Source organism: Microtus oregoni, unplaced genomic scaffold (assembly GCF_018167655.1).
Source record: "Microtus oregoni isolate MIOR12 unplaced genomic scaffold, Mior012 000009F_ref0000495, whole genome shotgun sequence".
NCBI classification, from domain to species: Eukaryota; Metazoa; Chordata; class Mammalia; order Rodentia; family Cricetidae; genus Microtus; species Microtus oregoni.
In genome coordinates, this window is record NW_024543068.1 from 49,427,402 (window position 1) to 49,445,512 (window position 18,111).

General features: G+C 43.4%; 1 protein-coding gene across 3 annotated transcripts in view; it reads right to left on the bottom strand.

Annotated features, from left to right (window-relative positions):
* Positions 1-18,111, bottom strand: part of Dock4 (dedicator of cytokinesis 4) — a 389,986-nt gene that overhangs the window by 49,314 nt on the left and 322,561 nt on the right. For 2 of the 3 annotated variants that reach the window (XM_041658122.1, XM_041658120.1), the window contains exons 31-36: positions 12,976-13,124; positions 10,868-10,953; positions 6,454-6,480; positions 6,214-6,309; positions 5,370-5,430; positions 771-864 (exon numbers count right to left, since the gene is read on the bottom strand). In XM_041658122.1, coding sequence (XP_041514056.1) covers positions 771-864; positions 5,370-5,430; positions 6,214-6,309; positions 6,454-6,480; positions 10,868-10,953; positions 12,976-13,124 — 513 coding nt within the window. The remainder of the gene's footprint in view (positions 1-770; positions 865-5,369; positions 5,431-6,213; positions 6,310-6,453; positions 6,481-10,867; positions 10,954-12,975; positions 13,125-18,111) is intronic. The other variant, XM_041658121.1, reaches the window with a different exon arrangement.

The following is an 18,111-nucleotide window of genomic DNA, read 5'->3' on the forward strand; positions in this document are numbered from 1 at the left end:
ATTCTAATTGGTCTCAATAATAGGAACTCAGAGTCAGCTACCAGTTGGAAGCTGAAGGATCAGAGAAGCAGAGCGGTCAGCCACTAGAGAGTTCTTACCTCTACCAATGCTCAGACCAAAGGGGTTATCCTGTCTCTATGAATCCTCAGACTACATCCGAGCTCCTGTCTCCTCCCACCTTGTATTTCTCTCTCCACCTGCCATATCACTCCTGCCTCCACCTCCCTAGTGCTGGGATTAAAGACATGGGATCCCAAGTGCTGGGACCACCTTTGTGTGAGTTCTGTTTCTCTTTTAGACAGAATCAATCTCATGTAGCCCAGGGTGGCCTTGAACTCACAGAGATCCATCTGCCTCTGTCTCCCCAGTGCTGGGATTAAAGGTATGTGCCACCACTGCCTGGCCTCTATGGCTAACTAGTGGCTTAGCTCTGCACTTTGATCTTCAAGCCAGCTTTATTTGTTAGATTAAACAAAATATCCCTAAAGATCCCATGTTTAAATTAAGACAGCAAAGCACTGAGTGCAAGTGTAATGTAAAGAGTTAGGTATGTACTTCATAATCCCAAGGGCAGCTCTGAAAGACCATGCAAAGACAGAGGCAGAAATACAGTACTAAGAAACAGACATAGAATTAAAATGCATTGTGATTTGAAAAGAGAAGTGCTGGAATCTTCCTCTCGAATTAGGGACGGCAGAGGAGCGACCATGTTTAATGCATCAGCTTAATGCATTAGTTCACGTCCCCCAATCTGAGCCCCAGGTAGTTACCTGTGAAGTTCTGAGCCTTGAGGTGCAGGTCGTAGAGTTTGTGGATGTAACGGATGTACATCTCCTCCTTGTTCAGCTCAGTCTTATAGAAGTTCTGTGAAAAAGAACACACGCATGGTGTTTCCTCAGCAAAGGGGCCAACTAATATTTCCTCTCACTTTGCTAAAGTTCTGTGTCTTCCCGGTCAGAAGTGATGCATGTCCCTCCCGCCCCCCTCTCCCAGAAGTATCTTTTTAATAATAACGTGAGGAGACGAAATGACAGCAGCTGAATTTCTGTCTGACACTGCGTTAAACATTATCTGGCAATTATTGGATAAGATGGTAACTCTTGGTTTATAGCCAATGATTCAAATTTCTTCTTTTGCTTTCTTTTTCATTTCTTTTTCTCTTAAGACACAGTTTTGGATGTAGCCCATACTGGCTTGGGACTCCCAACCTGACCCTCCTGCATCAGACGCCAGGAGCCGGAATGACCACTGCACCCTGGGGTCTCTTGTGCCCGTATTATTTTCCATCATTTGCTCTCGGTTTACCTGTCAGCTGGGCAGTCAATCTACCTAACTAAAATATTAAAACTGTATAATAAATCACCTATATATTCAAATGCCGAGGGGCAGCAAGGATATTTCGATTTCACAGATACTTTTTTCTAAAGAAAGAAGTCTCTAGGACATAAAGTAAGGAAGTGTACACAGTGCAAAGGAGTTTTTTTTCTTTTGTCAGGAGTGGTGGTGCATGCCTTTACTCCAGCAGAGAGGATCTCTGAGTTTGAAGCCAGCCTGGTCTACATAATGAGTCCCTCGCCCTTTTTCTTCCCTGGAAAATTGTTGAAAGAACAGATGAAAATATTTCTTATTGTTAAGGTACATTTCTAAATTGTGTTAATTTTCTTCCTTCCTTCCTTCCTTCCTTCCTTCTTTTCTTTTCTTTTTTTTTTTTCTGACAGGGTCTTATTATGTAGCCCTGGAACTTGTTATATAGACCAGGTTGGCCTCAAACTCCCAGATATCCACCTGCTTCTGCCTAGGATTATAGCATGCCTGGCAGTTGTATTAAGTTTTAATGCTTATAGTTTATGTTTAAAATATAAAGGCATCAAAATTGTATTTCTGCTTATTATTATATAATGGGCTTATTGAAAATATTAAATTAAATAACTAATTAATATGTGATTAAGTAACTAATAGCTAATTAAATAACTCCAATTTTGACTTACCGGGCTCTCTGAGCTGCAGGTACATTGTGAAGTCCCTACTTCAGTCCACAAGCTCAAGCACTGTTTATTGCTGTGGCCTGATGCTTCCCCCTCGGTGTATGAAAGACACTGGCTAGTGCCGGGGAAGGGAAGCACAAAAGACTGATGGTTTCTGAGAAAGAAAATGCCAGGAATTCCATAGGTTTCTATAGCTGCCGAGCCAGTCAGTGACCTAGGGATGCACCTCCAAAGGCACTGTCTGCCCATGATCTGACTGGTGTCCTTTCTTGAGCCCCAGGACTTTTTCACGACGCGGACACTGAGGCTGAGTTGACTGCATTACTCCGTCCAAGCCTCACCATCTGCTCTCTCCTTGCCTTTCATTTCCTGTAGATCCTGGCAGTCTTTAGAAAGCCAAGTAAACAAAAGCTACTCAAACCTCCCTCATTATCACCAAAATCATCTTAATTAGCTGGAATTGTACCATAAACATATCTAACAACCCCACAGCAGGTCTGATGTTATTAAGGGATGATTTGCTCTAATGGCTTTCTGGTAAGGAGCTGTGTTCTTTCAGAACAGAAATAGGCGATCACTCTGGAGATGAATATTGCTCCTTAAGAACAAGAAAGCCAGCATCTCCCCAGCCAGCAGAGGACCATCTCACATATGTCTGATAAAGATTGGAACATGGAGAACAAATTAATAATTACAACTCCTCCTGCTAGTCATATCAAATATGCACTGTCACCAACCGCACACTGGAGGTGCGCTCAGCTCGTACCCCAGCAGACAGAGGCAGCCTCAACAGGCTCTGCAGCTGACCTCACAGGAAGTGGTACCGAGGAGAACCATATTGCTACTAGAAAACATCAGAAACTTTCCATATGGTGTAAAAGCTAAAGAGATTAGCTTCAAAGTGATAGGTTTGGGGTTTTAACAAGTATTCTTGTTTTAGCTCAAAACTGCGACAGTTTCCAAAATGCTTGCATTCTCTGCTCTTAGTCACTTCCGAGCTGATGTGGGGTCAGGGTCAAGTGACTACTACAGGCCCTCTGATTTATGGGATTTCTGTCTTATTTCTATAAGGAGACAAGGAGGAACACAGGGGAGAGCATCCATTCTTCTATCAGTGGAAAGGGCTACCTGTGTTGGACAAGTTGAGATGACGCTAAGGGCTGTATTCTTGGGTTCACCCCCAAAGAAAAGACGTTTGGAGAGGAGGTGAGGATGACAGAAGGGGGACCCTTAGGAAACAGGCAAACGCTTTGCTCTGAGGTTGTTTATGAGCCTTTGTGTCTGGAGCTTAACTCCAGTGTGCCAGGGATAGCCAGGGCTAAGGATCCAAACTGCAGCTCACAAAGCATGTGGCATACAAGCAAGGGCCTGGAAAAGGCTGCGGTCCCCGATTGTGATGGAAGATAGACAAAAGGCAGTGAGAAAATGAAAGGCTGAGCAGAGGGAAGGATGCACAAGCTGAGAAAGGAGAGGTAAATGGCTAGCACTATAGTGGATGGGCTGATGGCCAGGCGACTGTCGGTACTAAGAAGTACATCAGCGTGAACATGATGTGACCTCAGAGCATGCTCAGGGCTCACTATTTTCAGGGGCTGGTAACTGAGCTAGAGATGTAATGATTAATTAAAAATGAGAAGGAAGAGGTGGGTGTGGTAAAGAAAGGCAAAGTCATGAACTCAGGGGAGCAGGGTAGCCAAAAACTAGGGCAACAGAATGATGGTCAGGGGAAAGTTCAGAGATTTGAAAAGGGCCTGAGAGGAATTAGCAAAGCACAGTGAAAAGAAGCCAATGGGTGGGTGGAAGGCAGCCCAGCATTTCAAGGTGCAGGCAGATTCCAGCTGCCAGGGCTTCAGGATGTCGGGGTACGGGCAGATTCCAGCTGCCAGGGCTTCAGGATGTCGGGGTACGGGCAGATTCCAGCTGCCGAGGCTTCAGGATGTCGGGGTACGGGCAGATTCCAGCTGCCAGGGCTTCAGGATGTCGGGGTACGGGCAGATTCCAGCTGCCGAGGCTTCAGGATGTCGGGGTACGGGCAGATTCCAGCTGCCGAGGCTTCAGGATGTCGGGGTGCAGGCAGATTCCAGCTGCCGAGGCTTCAGGATGTCGGGGTACGGGCAGATTCCAGCTGCCAGGGCTTCAGGATGTCGGGGTACGGGCAGATTCCAGCTGCCAGGGCTTCAGGATGTCGGGGTACGGGCAGATTCCAGCTGCCGAGGCTTCAGGATGTCGGGGTACGGGCAGATTCCAGCTGCCAGGGCTTCAGGATGTCGGGGTGCAGGCAGATTCCAGCTGCCGAGGCTTCAGGATGTCGGGGTACGGGCAGATTCCAGCTGCCAGGGCTTCAGGATGTCGGGGTACGGGCAGATTCCAGCTGCCAGGGCTTCAGGATGTCGGGGTACGGGCAGATTCCAGCTGCCAGGGCTTCAGGATGTCGGGGTACGGGCAGATTCCAGCTGCCAGGGCTTCAGGATATTGCGGCAAGAATGCCAACAACAGCACAAGGGTTTAGGACAGCCAAGCTTCATGTGTTCTCAGAAACACCAGGAAAAGAAAGTGCGACAGTCACAGTGGAAGATGTCGCTCTTCTTCGATTCCAAATGAGTTAAAAGGAAATTACCAGTTTGCCATATAGCAAAATACTGAAGTTAATGTCCAATGTATGATTATTCTTTTGTGGTGAGATACCATTCTATTCAATAATAAGACAGGTGACACTTTTTATAAATTTTGGTTGTTCTAGAGTAATTGTGGTTTAGACTATTGTTCAAATATATGTATATATACATACTACTTAATTTTACACTAAAGAAGTATTTGTCCTGCATGATAGATCACATGGTCATCTGGTTGTAATGCAACTCTTGACAATAGGGCGATTATGAATGTAGTCTGTAAAGAGGCTAGTGAGTGAAACTTACGTATATCAGACAGAAAACTTTCCTTAGTTAGAGAAGAGCTCAGGAAACGGCTACTAAGATGTAGGATAACTGTGAGGATGGGAGAGCAGAGAGGAAACGCTGGACAGGGAAATAAAGGCTCTCCATTTGGACACTGTGCTCCTCCTAGACAAGCAACTGGACTGAGTGCAGTCAGCAATTCACCCAAGGAGGAAAGCAGCCTAAGCCCCTCAGTGATGCCACTGGGGTCTGCCCACTGCCACCAGCCCAGCCCACAGCAGGAACATCCCGCGATGGTCCAAGCCAAGTACTGACTTTCTGGGCTTCATCCAACCTAACGCTCACTGTTTTCTTTTTAAAACAGATTTACGTTTTGGTAAGAAACATCCTGGAAAAGGGCACACATTTGAGATCAAATATAAAGTTCGTATTTCTGCGAAGCACAGCAAAGGTTAGGAGGACAGGAGAAAGAGTCCGGGTTACTAACCAGAAGGCTAACTGTGCAGCCAATCTTTTTGCCATCCACTTCTCCCATCTTCATGCAGTCCCTGAAAACAGAGAGCAAGAGTCACACTCAGAACTTCCTTTCACGTGGAAAACAGAGTTTGTTCTGTGGTGTCTGGTGTGGGGGTCAGAGATCAGATTGTGTGGAATCAGGGGAAGGTCTAGGATGGGACGGGGAGCAGAGACTGACCCCCGAGTCGCAGTGTCTGCTGAGGACGTCACGTGCACCTCAAGGACTTTTACACTTATCTGAGGTATAAAGGGAGCCAGTCAGTATGACCAGAGACTATGAGGAGAGTGTTGTTCTTCAAATAAGAGAGAACCAGCATGCATAGAACTGGGACAGCCTGCTCAACAGGCAAGATGAACAAAAATAACAATAAATCGTAGTCAGCAAGGATGAGAGTGTGGAAGCCCCCCTTTAAAGAGCACAGCACATTAACACAACCCTCCCCCATTCCTGTCTTTAGTCTAAACATGAAGTCTAGATCTTCACCCTGTTTGGACCACTGGAAATTTTTAAGTGGGTGAGTCAAAATACCCAAAAATGTTTTCTTTTCTGTTCCTTCTATTTTTGAGGACAGTCAAGGACTCTGAGAACTCTTTCAACTCAACAGGACTTTGAAAGAATTATCAAAACCAGAGCTAAACAAACAAGGAAACACACACCAAAGCCAGATTCAAAACCCCAAACAAGCTGGTTTCAAGTCCAAGTGCTGATTAGCAAGTCTTCGAATGATTAGCTCAAGTGGAATACTAATTATAGTTCAGCTATTTGAGCTTTTAGCTAGAATAGAGTCTATCTGGAATCTCAAGCGGCAGCTTACCTGTAATCTAACAACCTCTCCATCAGCCGAGTGACAGTGGCAATTAATGAAACGCCACTTTCCCTCCATGTTTCCCGCTCAATTTTCTTTAGTAGACTGGAAAAGAAAGAACCCAGGGCATTTTCAACATTTATTTTTATCAGTCACCATGACAACCATTTTACTTTCATCAGTACCTTAAATGCCTTAGCAACCACGGCAACATCTCACAAGTAGCACAATTTGCAAACAATGTCTTACCTAGGGTAGGGACCAAATAGTGGAATTCTAATCCGGGAAGCATTGACAAAGCAAATCGATTTTCAGATTATCCAAGTCATACAATATGAACACATGCAAGTAATCATGCTTTCACATACACACCAGCACCTCACAGCTCCAAGACATTTTCCCCTAGCTGCTCTGTTAGGCTGGCGAGACTGGTGCCTTGCCACAGTAAACAACAGCGCGGAAGAGATCACAGGACTCCCTCCAAGTTTACTTCTAAGTAAAGAGCTGGCTTTAGCCCCGTAGAAAATGTTTTCCTACCTCTCAGTGGAATGCATCTTCACCCAAGCAATTCTGCTGCAATGCCACCGCTACAGGAAAATCCTTGTGCAGACGGTATGACGGTTTGCGTTTTTCTCCCTTCCCTTAACATTTGCCCACTCATTACATATTGTACTATCTGTGCACTCACTCAACGGGCTCATTCACTTGGCCATTAATCACAGAGGATTTCCTAGGCGGTTGTTACAGCAGATTGATGACGAGCGCCCGAGCCACGTCTCTCCTCCTACATCTCCCCTAATCCTAAACACCTTGGAGCAGAGGCACGGTGTCAACACAAACAATGAGAGCCATCATGAGGAGGACCTGATTGGCTTTCACTCCTCTCTGCCAATCAACAGCATACTTGGTGAAGGCTTCCCAGATGAACTTCCCCCCAAAATAAAAGAACACAAGTGTGTGGCATCAGCGTACTTCCTTACCCCTCCCATTTCAGTGATCGACATTTCTGTCCAAAACCTTTATTCTCTTGCATATTAATTTCAAAAAGGAAGTGTCTGTGTATGTACGTTTCTTATATGTAACTATATCTTATCTGCATTTAGTTGCAAAAAAACAGGAAAGGGGACCTATTTTGGTAAAGGTCTATGGCTATATTATCTTCTAATTTTCTTCCCATCCCCACTTTTTTTTTCTTGTTATTGTCAACCAAGTACCGAGTGTTCTGTCTTTTCTCTATGTCTGTTTTCTGTTACGTGATATGTTTCACTGATTTTAAACTGTTATCTAGATTAAGAGTGGGCTGTTCAGAGGGAGACTAGTCATGAAAGGTGTGGGGCTTGCCCTTTCTGATCCTCCAGGAGAATCTTCTTAGTTTGTTTATATAGATTTTCACTTAAAACCTCTCAACGGCACCTGCTTAGAGTGGAAGGGGAGAACTGACATTGAACCAAGCTCTCACATCCTGCCAAATCATGCAGGATGCCTGCAGAAATTTCCCCAAGTGACAGCCTACACCTCACATACTCAGAGGCCAAAAAACAAGCAACTCAAGTTAAATAAGAATTCTAAAAATATACAGAGGCTTCATTTCTGACTCTCATTAGTTTGCAGCTTCCTGATATAGTCAGAAATCAGAGCTACAGCATCCTGCATAAGAGGTACTGCTCTGCCTCTGCATACCCTGCTCCCGTCAGTGACTCGGGACCAAATGTCAGAACCAAGTCTATGGCCTCGCTTATCTGCATCCTTAGCAAGGCTTACGCCTTCATTTGAGAATCCTTCCGCCTTCCTGCTCACCTGATACAACCTACTGTGGGACAAAGGTCTTGTAGCCTGTAAAGATTTGTCACTTGTATTAGTTTAATAAAATGCTGATTGGCCAGTAGCCAGGCAGGAAGTATAGGTGGGGTGACCAGAATAGGAGAATTCTGGGAAGAGGAAAGGCTCAGTCTGCAGTTGTCACCCAGATGCAGAGGAAGCAAGATGAGAATATCTCACTAATAAAAGGTACCAATCCACATGGCTAACACAGACAAGAATTGTGGGTTAATTTAAGATGTAAGAGTTAATAAGAAGCCTAAGCTAATAGGCCAACCAGTTTATAATTAATGTAGACCTCAGCGTGTTTCTTTGGGACTGAACAGCTGAGGACTGGGCGGGACAGAAACTTCTATCAACATAACCCAAGGAGGGTATCAGCATAGGAAGGAAGCATTCCAGACAACTTGAGTGGACCTGGTTTCTTTTCCCCTGGTCTGTCCCTGTGCTCTTGGGCTGGGAGTATCTCGAGAACCCGTCTCATAAGTAAGGGGCAGTTTATCGCAAAGCTTTTCTGGGTTTTGCAATGGGCCTCTTCCGTGAAATGGAGAGCAGGCAGGTCAGACCGTTGAACAGCTAGATGACCTTGTTCACCATGAAGGACATGGGGATGGTAGCTTGATTTTCAGTCTGTCTTTCCCTATCATACAAGGATAGGCTGACAAGACTGTTCCTGCCATAGATGCTCTGCTTCAACAACCCAAACAGCAGATTTGGATACTCGAGGCACGGTATTATAGAGCTAGCCTTCCAAATGCAGGCAGTGATGGGACAGGCAATCACTGGGAATCATCTGCTGTTCTGCTGGACTGGAAAGAAGCAGAGCATCTTCTGGGCTTCCCTCGTCTTGTTGAATTTTATGAAGTTTTAGGCGTGAATTCAGAGCAAAGGAACTTCTATTCGGTAACAGCATGCCTTCCTGCTTCATAACATGTGCGGCACCTCACACCGTGATTGTACTAACTTGCTGGGATTGTTTGTGCAAAAATAAAAGAACTTGATTCTTCCCTGAAATGCACCTACATTTTCACTTTCTTTTCCGGGACAAGGTAGGAATGTGATTGAATTGTCACTTTAGATTTGTTTTATTCCTAAGACACTGACTATAAAAGCATTAAAAATATTTACAGTTTTTAATTTTTTAATTTATTTATATTATATTCTAGTAATAAGTTAAAATTCAACAAAAGGATAAAAATTTCCATTGAACTAATCAGGTCCCTTAAAATAGCCCTAATTATAGAGGCTTAATATCTTAATTATTACTTTGATTCCAATGTCAAGGCACATCTTCTAGTTCAAAGTCATATTTATATAAAAGCAACCCAAACTGCAAGCTATCAGGCCCTTACTAAAGCAGAGAAGAGGCACTAAAGAAAGAGAGCATGCATTTATTAATGCTATGAATTCATTATAAATAATTAATCACAAATCTCAAGGGGCTCATTCCACTGAGCACTTCGGTAGTTTAGCTCTTTGTTTTAACCAAGTAACTGAAATGAAAGCATCTTTCAAATATAACTTATTGTGTTGGATGAGGTTTTAATCAGAATTCTTGCTAAACTCCAGCTGTCATGAAAGACAGACACTTTGTGCCCAAAATGAATGAGGGCTTGGTGACTAATTAATACAAGTTTTGGTTTAATTACAGATTCAAAAGAAAATGGCATTCAGGGTTCAGACTCTGTTTTGTCATTCACCACCACCATATGAAATCTCTGCAGCCCTTCCTGGATTTGCCTTCCTATAAAATTTTCCCAAACGTTTCAGGAACGATTGTGAATCAGGCCAGCTAAAGACTTCCCAAACTACCAACCACAGACAGATAGCATCCTTAAAACACATACATTCATTTTTCCACTGTTGCTCATTAACAATCCTATAATGAACTTGAATCTTGTGTTTGGTTATCAGTACCACTTAGGTAATGATTGGACTTAAATAAAAAAGCAGGTGTCTTTTATTCAGGGAGATGTATTATTTTTGCACTCTGGAAAGAAATGTCCAAACTCAGCAAGATGATTTTCCCTCTTAAAATAAACCACATTATAGAAATACTAGGTTTGAAAATGACTAAGATCCATAAGCTCATAAAGAAAACAAACACCAGCTGGGAAATCCCAAGTACTGTGATGTCCTCACACCTCAATTCTGGCTATCTGGACACAGTGAGTTCACACATAATACAAGCAATCTCTGCCATGACCGTGATCATAGTTGGGACGACCCCAAAGCCCCTTCACAGAACTCAATTCTTCTCCCTCTATTCTCCTTGCAAATCCCAAACACCGAAGTCACTGGAAATGACTTGCTTTGGTGACCTTCTAATAGGAAGCATTTAGGAAGCATTTCATAATTTAATAATCCCGAGCAAATGGCCGGCATCGATGGTTAAAGCAGGTGCGGATCATCAGGCACAAGCTAAGTCCATTGTTGAAACGGCAAGTCAGCCAGGGTCATGCTTTGGAGAACACTGTATACAAATGTTATAATCACACCCTTTCTTCGTCTCCTGCTCATAAAACTCCTTAGAATCATTATCTCGTAACAATGGTCTTATTTTCCCTGAAAGTTATCAAGCATGGCAAACGGGGGCTTTGTTATGCAACACAGATGGCCTGTCCTAATCTGAGGTTAAAATAAGGAGACGTGTCTCGTCATCAGCATAATAAGATCCACTTGCTAGAGTTAGGCAATTATCCTTTAGTTCACTCTCTACGAAGACAAAGCCTTCCTGTGAGACCCAAGCTGTCTCTGCATCTCTCATCTACTGCGGTGCAGAACGGCTCAGGACCGACACCAGATGGCCTGAGCAGAACCGACTGGAGAGAAACACGCTACTCACATACTGTTGAAGAGCTCACGGTAGGTTTCATCACCTTTGCCCTCCGACATCAGGCTATCCAATTTGTCAATTAGCTTGGCTTCCACCTGAAATACACCCAAATATTACTCTCTGTCCCCCCACTTCACGGGGAAGATTCATTTAGGCAAATTGGTATGTATTTTTTTATGGCAGGGGAAAAGCTGTAGTACACTTTGTGAAACTGACATTGTTAGCCATGGTTAACAGCAAGCCTCCCTACGGAATTCTAGGGGGCTGATTTTGATGCGGTTTTCATGACTTCATACTCCTGCCTGGTTAGTTTTCCATACTGCCAAAGACAGCATCTATCTATCTGTGATCCCGAAATAAATGTTAGCAGCCCAATTTAAACAGTTCAATTCCTTTTTTAAAAAAATATTTTCTTTTTATAAAGATTTATTTATTATGTATAGTGCATGCATGTATGTCTACAGGCCAGAAGAGGGCATTATATCCCATTACAGATGGTTGTGAGTCACCATGTGGTTGTTGGGAATTGAACTCAAGACCTCTAGAAGAATAGCCAGTGCTCTTAACCTTTGAACCATCTCTCCAGCCCTCAGTTCCTTTTTTAGGAACTATAAAAAACTGGCAAGTCCTAGTTCTTTTCTCTTTACACCACTAAGTCTGGGAATATCAGCAAACTAACATGCCCCAATACATTAAATGAAATCTTTAATGTGTTTTAGGTCTGTTTTCCTAATATCAGCAAACTAACATGCCCCAATACATTAAATGAAATCTTTAATGTGTTTTAGGTCTGTTTTCCTCCTCAAACAGCTGGAGGTTGTGCTCATCCCTCACTGAAGTGAGAACTCATCCTCGCCCTGTGCAGATGGTAGACCCACAGAAATATTCTAAGTAAGCAGTAAGAAGCAGGCGATAGAAAGGACATATTTCTTCAAAACTGTAATCAAAACATTTACATTTCCAAGGATGTAAATCCTTTATAACTTGAATATCAGGAAGGGAACAATTTCCCTTCATGTATAGAGGCAAGAGGAGAGAGAAAATGGTAACCTTTAGGCAGAGTTAAAGTGATTCAGGCTTGGGATGAATATTCAACTTTGTCAAAGGACTGAGCTCAATTACCCCTTTAAGCCAGATGTCAATCAAGAGATGAAGAGAAGGGGGAAGGAAAGTGGGCTCCCCTACCAAGCACAGTTTGTTCTCAGCTTTTCGCTCACCCATTAGCTTTCTTTAAAATAAATGTATAAACAGATACAAGTGAATTGCCCACACTTTTGGCAATAGGAAAAATCTATGCATGCAATCAAATTGCTATAAGAGCTGGCAAGCACTTTCCTGAGGCTTGAAGATGGACTCATGTAGAGTGTGAAGGAGGGCCACATCCCGTGGCCAAGCAGGCTTGTGCAGCCGCTGTGTGAGCGCATGCTTCTCCTCCTTCCCCCAACCCGGACCTGCAAAAGTGGCTGAGTCTTTGCAGATCTAGCTTTGCAATGAGGATGCCTGTCTTTCCCCTAAACGGGAGCAGCCCTATTAACTTAAGTCAGTGCGGAATGATAGGCTCATCCCCTTGGAATTTCCTTTGTGAGATTTTCCCACTGTTCTCTCCTTCAAATTAATTTTCAGTGCTCCAAGCGAAGAGCAATAAAACACACTGTGAGTCAAATGCTGAAAGCGAAGTCATTCACCAAACACAATGTGCAGACCACTGAGAGCTCAATGGTTTAAAGAATCATTAACCTTCCGATTCCTCTGAGCCATGTCCGGCTGGGAGCAAACAACCCTCTGTAAATTCTTAAATACAGATCTGATAAGGCAAGGAATGTTTTAGCTGAAAGAAATGAAATGGGGTGTCAAGGGTTTCCTGGAGGCACAGGACAACAGGAAGCCAGAGAGATGTTTCTAAGGAGATCAGAAAGCCAGAGGGATGTATCTAAGGTAAACAGGAAGCCAGAGAGATGTATCTAAGGCTCCATGGTGCCGGCAGGACAGGTTCACCTGGTTCTGAGTCTTCTGGACTCAGTGTTCATTTCCCCACTTAAAGTTGTAGTGGAGGAAATTGGAAGGCGCCAAAGGGAAGCGAGGCTCTCTGTCACTCCTGGTGAGTGCCACCGGCCTACCTGTTTAAAGTTGCCGCTCCTCCTCTGCTCCCAGTCCATCATGTCATGAAAAATAGGAATCATGACATTCCGAAGATCTGGCTGTGGTATCAGGGTGACTTCTAGGAAGGGGCCAATCAGGGCAGGGATGAAGTGAAGTTTGTGTTCTCCTAAAATAAGCAAAATATTTGAGTTTCAGCATATTTAGTCTTAATAAGATTTCAAAAAGATTACTATTTTAAAATTTAGTTAAAACAATTACTATAGTTGGAAATACTCAACTATAATTTTATCCCCAGATAAGAAAATAACCCATGGCATACAATTAAAATGACAGAAACTGGAATATTTTTTTATTGTACTTTCTTGTAAAAAAATTAGAAGCTGTTATTAAAAGTGAGGCTGAAGAAAAACACAACTAAACTTTCCCAACATAATTCAGTGTGTGAAAGACAAGGTGTGACTATACAGGACCATTTCACGACGTAAGAGGAGTCTGGAGAGATGTTTCAGTAGCTCAGACCATCAGAAGCCACATGGTGGCTCATAGCCTTCTATAACTGCAGTGCCAAAGAGTCTGATGCTTTCTTCTGGCCTTTGTGGGTACCAGGTACACACAAGGTACATAGAAATAAAGGTAAGCAACACCTCTACCCCCCAACACACACACACACACACACACACACACACACACACACACACACCCCTATACTAACTGAGAAACTACCCCTAAGGTAATCACAGCTGTTTTCTCTGGGTTGTAAAACTGCAAATAATGCAAGGAAAACTGGATTCTGTTTGTTTTTTAAAGAAAAAATAAATAGGCTAAACAAAAGTCTAAAAGCAACCTCCTCAAAGCCTTCAACTATTTTCCAAAAGGTTAAAACATAATGATATTGAACTTCTACTGGCGTGCAGTCAAATACTAAGTAGTCGTGATTCAGAGCAGAGGTGGCCAGGCAGCAGCAGGGACACAGTGACGATACACAGGGTAGGCCTGAAGTCCATCAGTCTATGTTAGATTTCACAGAGAAGTTCCTATGTTGATAGTAACAAAACGACATGCCATTGATGATGCACTCTTTTTCTGTGTCACGGTTAAAAGCCTGTGATGCTGAGGCACCTCCCTAGAATGCCTAGAACAAGTTCAGAGGTCAGGCTGAAGATGGCTGTCTTCATGAAGGACATCAATTTCGTCTTTAGGGACAAATCACAGCAACGTTTTTCTGATTTGTTCTATGGCAGGGTTCTTACTCTTTCCTATGCTCAGATCATGCGCATCTCCTATCATGATGAGACTCTCCCTACCCCAGAAACACAGAGGGAATACTATGTGGAGCTGAACATTTTAGTCTGTGTTAATACAAGATACAGTGTTTCCAGGATACGCCTGAGAGAGAACAGAGGTGTTCAATATCTTCCCTATATACCCCATGATCCACAGAGGCCATAAACCCCTTTAGGTCTCTGCTTTCCTGGATAAGACACTATCTTCGCAAAATCACATTTGTTACATGATTATAAATAGAAGCAGAGGGGAAAACCTGAAATGAGTACCTCTTTCCAGAATATGCTTTGGCAGGTGACAGATTACGAGTTTAGATGAGAGCTTGGAAATTTGGGGAGTAACAAGACAATAACAAGTACTTTCTTTTAGCATGGATATGTGCTTTATATTTGTTTCACTAACTCCGTCATTAATCTATTTTATTCAGGGGCTCAACAAATGGGAATGCCCATATCAACTGAGCAATCTATTGCTTACAAATGTAAAACATAACAAACATTGAGGATACTGCAGAGATGCAGATCTAGTATCAAGGACCATCAAGGATGATGGTCCAGCTCGTTTGACCTAAGGAAACCAAGGAAAGATGCTTGGACAGGTGCTGTGGAATATTAGTTTAATCATGTAAACTAATTATGTATTACATTTGTTTATGCTGTGGAACATTAGTTTAATTATGTAAGGATGTGTTACATTTGTGTATGCTACAGAGTATTACTTTAACTGTTTGTTTAATGATTTAAAGATGTTCTGCTGTTTCATCTTGCCTGCCTAAGACACCTGATTGGTCTAATAAAGAGCTGAATGGTCAACAGCTGGGCAGAGAAAGGATAGGTGGGGTTGGTGGTAGAGAGAACAAATAGGATGAGGAATATACGGGGAAGGGAAGAGAGAGAGGAAAGGGAGAAGCCAGAGGTCAGCCAGCGAGGAAGCAAGAAAGTAAGATATACAGAAGGAAGGAAAGAAAGGTAAAAAGCCCTGAGACAAATGTAGATAAAGAGAAACAGATTAAATTAAGTTAGAAAAGCAGGCTAGAAACAAGCTAAGCTAAGGCTGGACACCCATAACTAATAATCAGCCTCTGTGTCATGATTTGGGAGCTGGTAAGTGGTTATAGACAGGCTACTTCACTGGGCTGGGGAATAAGCAGCAGCTGGCCTAATATATGAACAGAAGGTACACCTGGAAACATGGGCAGTAAGTCATATCTGCAAGTGTAGCAGAGGTCAGGGAGAAATTACCAATAGTGACCTGGTTGAATTGGAGAGGGGGTGTAACTCTTCAACTGTGTTTGTGTAGGTGCTTATTGGGAAAACTGATGCTAGATTAAAGAACTTTGGCTCCCAAATACCAGCCATTGTAATAGGGACAGGAGGCCAGATTTGAGGAACATTCTCCTGGACTAATTTTACTACTAAATGAGACCACCTTGGAGCAGAAGTAGAAACTAGTTTCAGATGGAGAAAGGACAATGCCCAAAAGCTTCTGCTTGAAGCCCTATTGAGACATTCTCATGTGCACAATACCCTATCTGCTCCCAAAAGTCAGATTTAGGGCTCAGGAGCCTTGCAGGATTGTCATCGATAAATAGGGATTGACATCATCGAATGAATGAGATCATTTAGGGAAAGAAAGAACGGAGGTGTGTGTGGGAGATTCTGAATACAGAAGTATAGGACAAGAGGAGGCACCAGCTAAAGGGATGGTGGGTCGGTATGCTTCTAGACAAGAGAAGGCTTCTGGAAGTCAAGAGGGACTAGAGCACCAAGTGTGGTGACTCACTAACAATTTTAACCAACTCTTGCAAGCACTCGCTCCGTGGCAGGCGGGCTCTGGCAGCTCTCCATGAATAATTCCATTCATTTGCCATGTTGACTCTAGGCAGTAGGAACTGCCACCCCCAAAGAGGAAACAAAAATCTTGGGCTCTACTGCATGTACTGGCTTTGGGGGAGCCTAGGCAGTTTGGATGCTCACCTTACTAGACCTGGATAGAGGTGGGCGGTCCTTGGGCTTCCCACAGGTCAGGGAACCCTGATTGCTCTTCGAGCAGATGAGGGAGGGGGAGTTGATCGGGGGAGGGGGAGGGAAATGGGAAGCGGTTGCGGGGAGGAGGCAGAAATTCTTAATAAATAAATAAATTTAAAAAAAAATCTTGGGCTCTTAAACAACTTATCCCAAATCCCTTAACTAGGGATTAGGGTGACTAGCATTTGGATCCACCAATCAGGCTGGTTCGAGTTTGAAATGGCTGTCCTATGAACGGAACCAACATAGGCTTTTCAGCTTGGCTGAAGAGTAATATGAAATTAAGTCCAGCTACAAATCAAAAAAACACTGAGGAGGCAAGTCTCACAAACCTATCCCTTTGAAGTTGAAGTTGCTGGAGGTCAAGGCGAAACCAAAGACAAGACTCACTGGAGAGAGGAATAAGTAAAAGCTTTTTTTTTTCACTGAGAGTACCCACCATGCTTGCTCTCTGGGCAGCATCCCAGCTCAGGAATAGCTCCTCATCTGTCATTCCACAGTTAGGTATAACAACCTCCTATATTCTGGCCTCAGGACAAGCAAGTGTAATATTAGTCTTGCCCAAAACCAGCTTCATCTCTAAGACCAATATGTGGCCATTAAGGAGTTTTCTAGAAGGGGCTTTAAGAAGCAAGTATGTTTCAAGTCTTCAGAAACCATTTTACTACTGAATGGAGACAGTCCTTCTGAGACTAAGGTTAGCACTCAGACTGAAGAATAGCTAAGACATAGTGAGCCTAGATGATCTCTCTAAACACCCATGCCTAAAGCCAGGCCTACTAGTAGGCCTCTTAGCTATACAAGAGACCATGCATTTCTTAATACAAGGTGAATCTGGGACTTTGGGATTTACTTTGTCAAACACAACCTGTAGTTTTCTGATGAACCACCTAGAGTGTGAATGTTTGTTCCCTCAAATGCCAGTATCTTGCCTGCTTACTAGAGACCAAAATCACAATGCCTTTATCATGGTAACACATTCAACCATTGATTTCTTAAATTAACTAAAAACAGAACTAATCTTCAAAATTCCCTGTGGGCTTGAGCACGCATTTTACAGCTTCCATTTCGGCTACTGTTCAAACAAGGCTCACAGACTACATTCTAGAGCTGTATCTTTCTTCGGATAGTGGAGAAGTCAGAGAGCAGCCACACTTGGGTCTTGATAATGCAGTAAGGCTTCAGGGTAGCCTTATCACTGAAAACACACTTTGGGAATGCGGAGCATGTGCAAACCCAGTCAGGTCCCCAAATAAACCCCTGCCGAATCAGCTGAGCAGAATGTGGGGCCATGTACAGCAGCGACTTCACTTCACTTAACCGGTTCCCATATTCCTGAGGGTTTGTGTGTGTGTCCCCCACACGTAGCTGCCAGCCACACAGTCTTATCTGAGGTGTCTGGGGTGCCTTCTACTTGGGCTGCAGGGGTTTTGTGCTTATGTAGAGGGGCAGCCTGCTAGGGAAGTCCAGTTGTTCTACAGTGGGTACAGGATGCTTTGTTTGCATATGTGGAGCATGTGCCCACTGTGTTTAGTAAGGATGGGAATTTATCTAAAAATAGAAAGTAAAAACTTTGCAGCAAATCGAAGGCCCCGTGCGCAGCCAGCTGGCAAGGATGACCTTCACACAGATCACCTCACTCTTTCAAGGGCACCCACAAAGTGGACAAAATTTGGAGGGTAATGTATAACATCCCCCTCTATTGACAGAACAGAATTTTATTTCTTTAATTTAGAAAATAAAGATATGGAGGAATAACGCATTTAAGAATAGGTGTTCAGGGGGCTGGAGAGATGGCTCAGAGGTTAAGAGCACTGGCTGCTCTTCCAGAGGTCCTGAGTT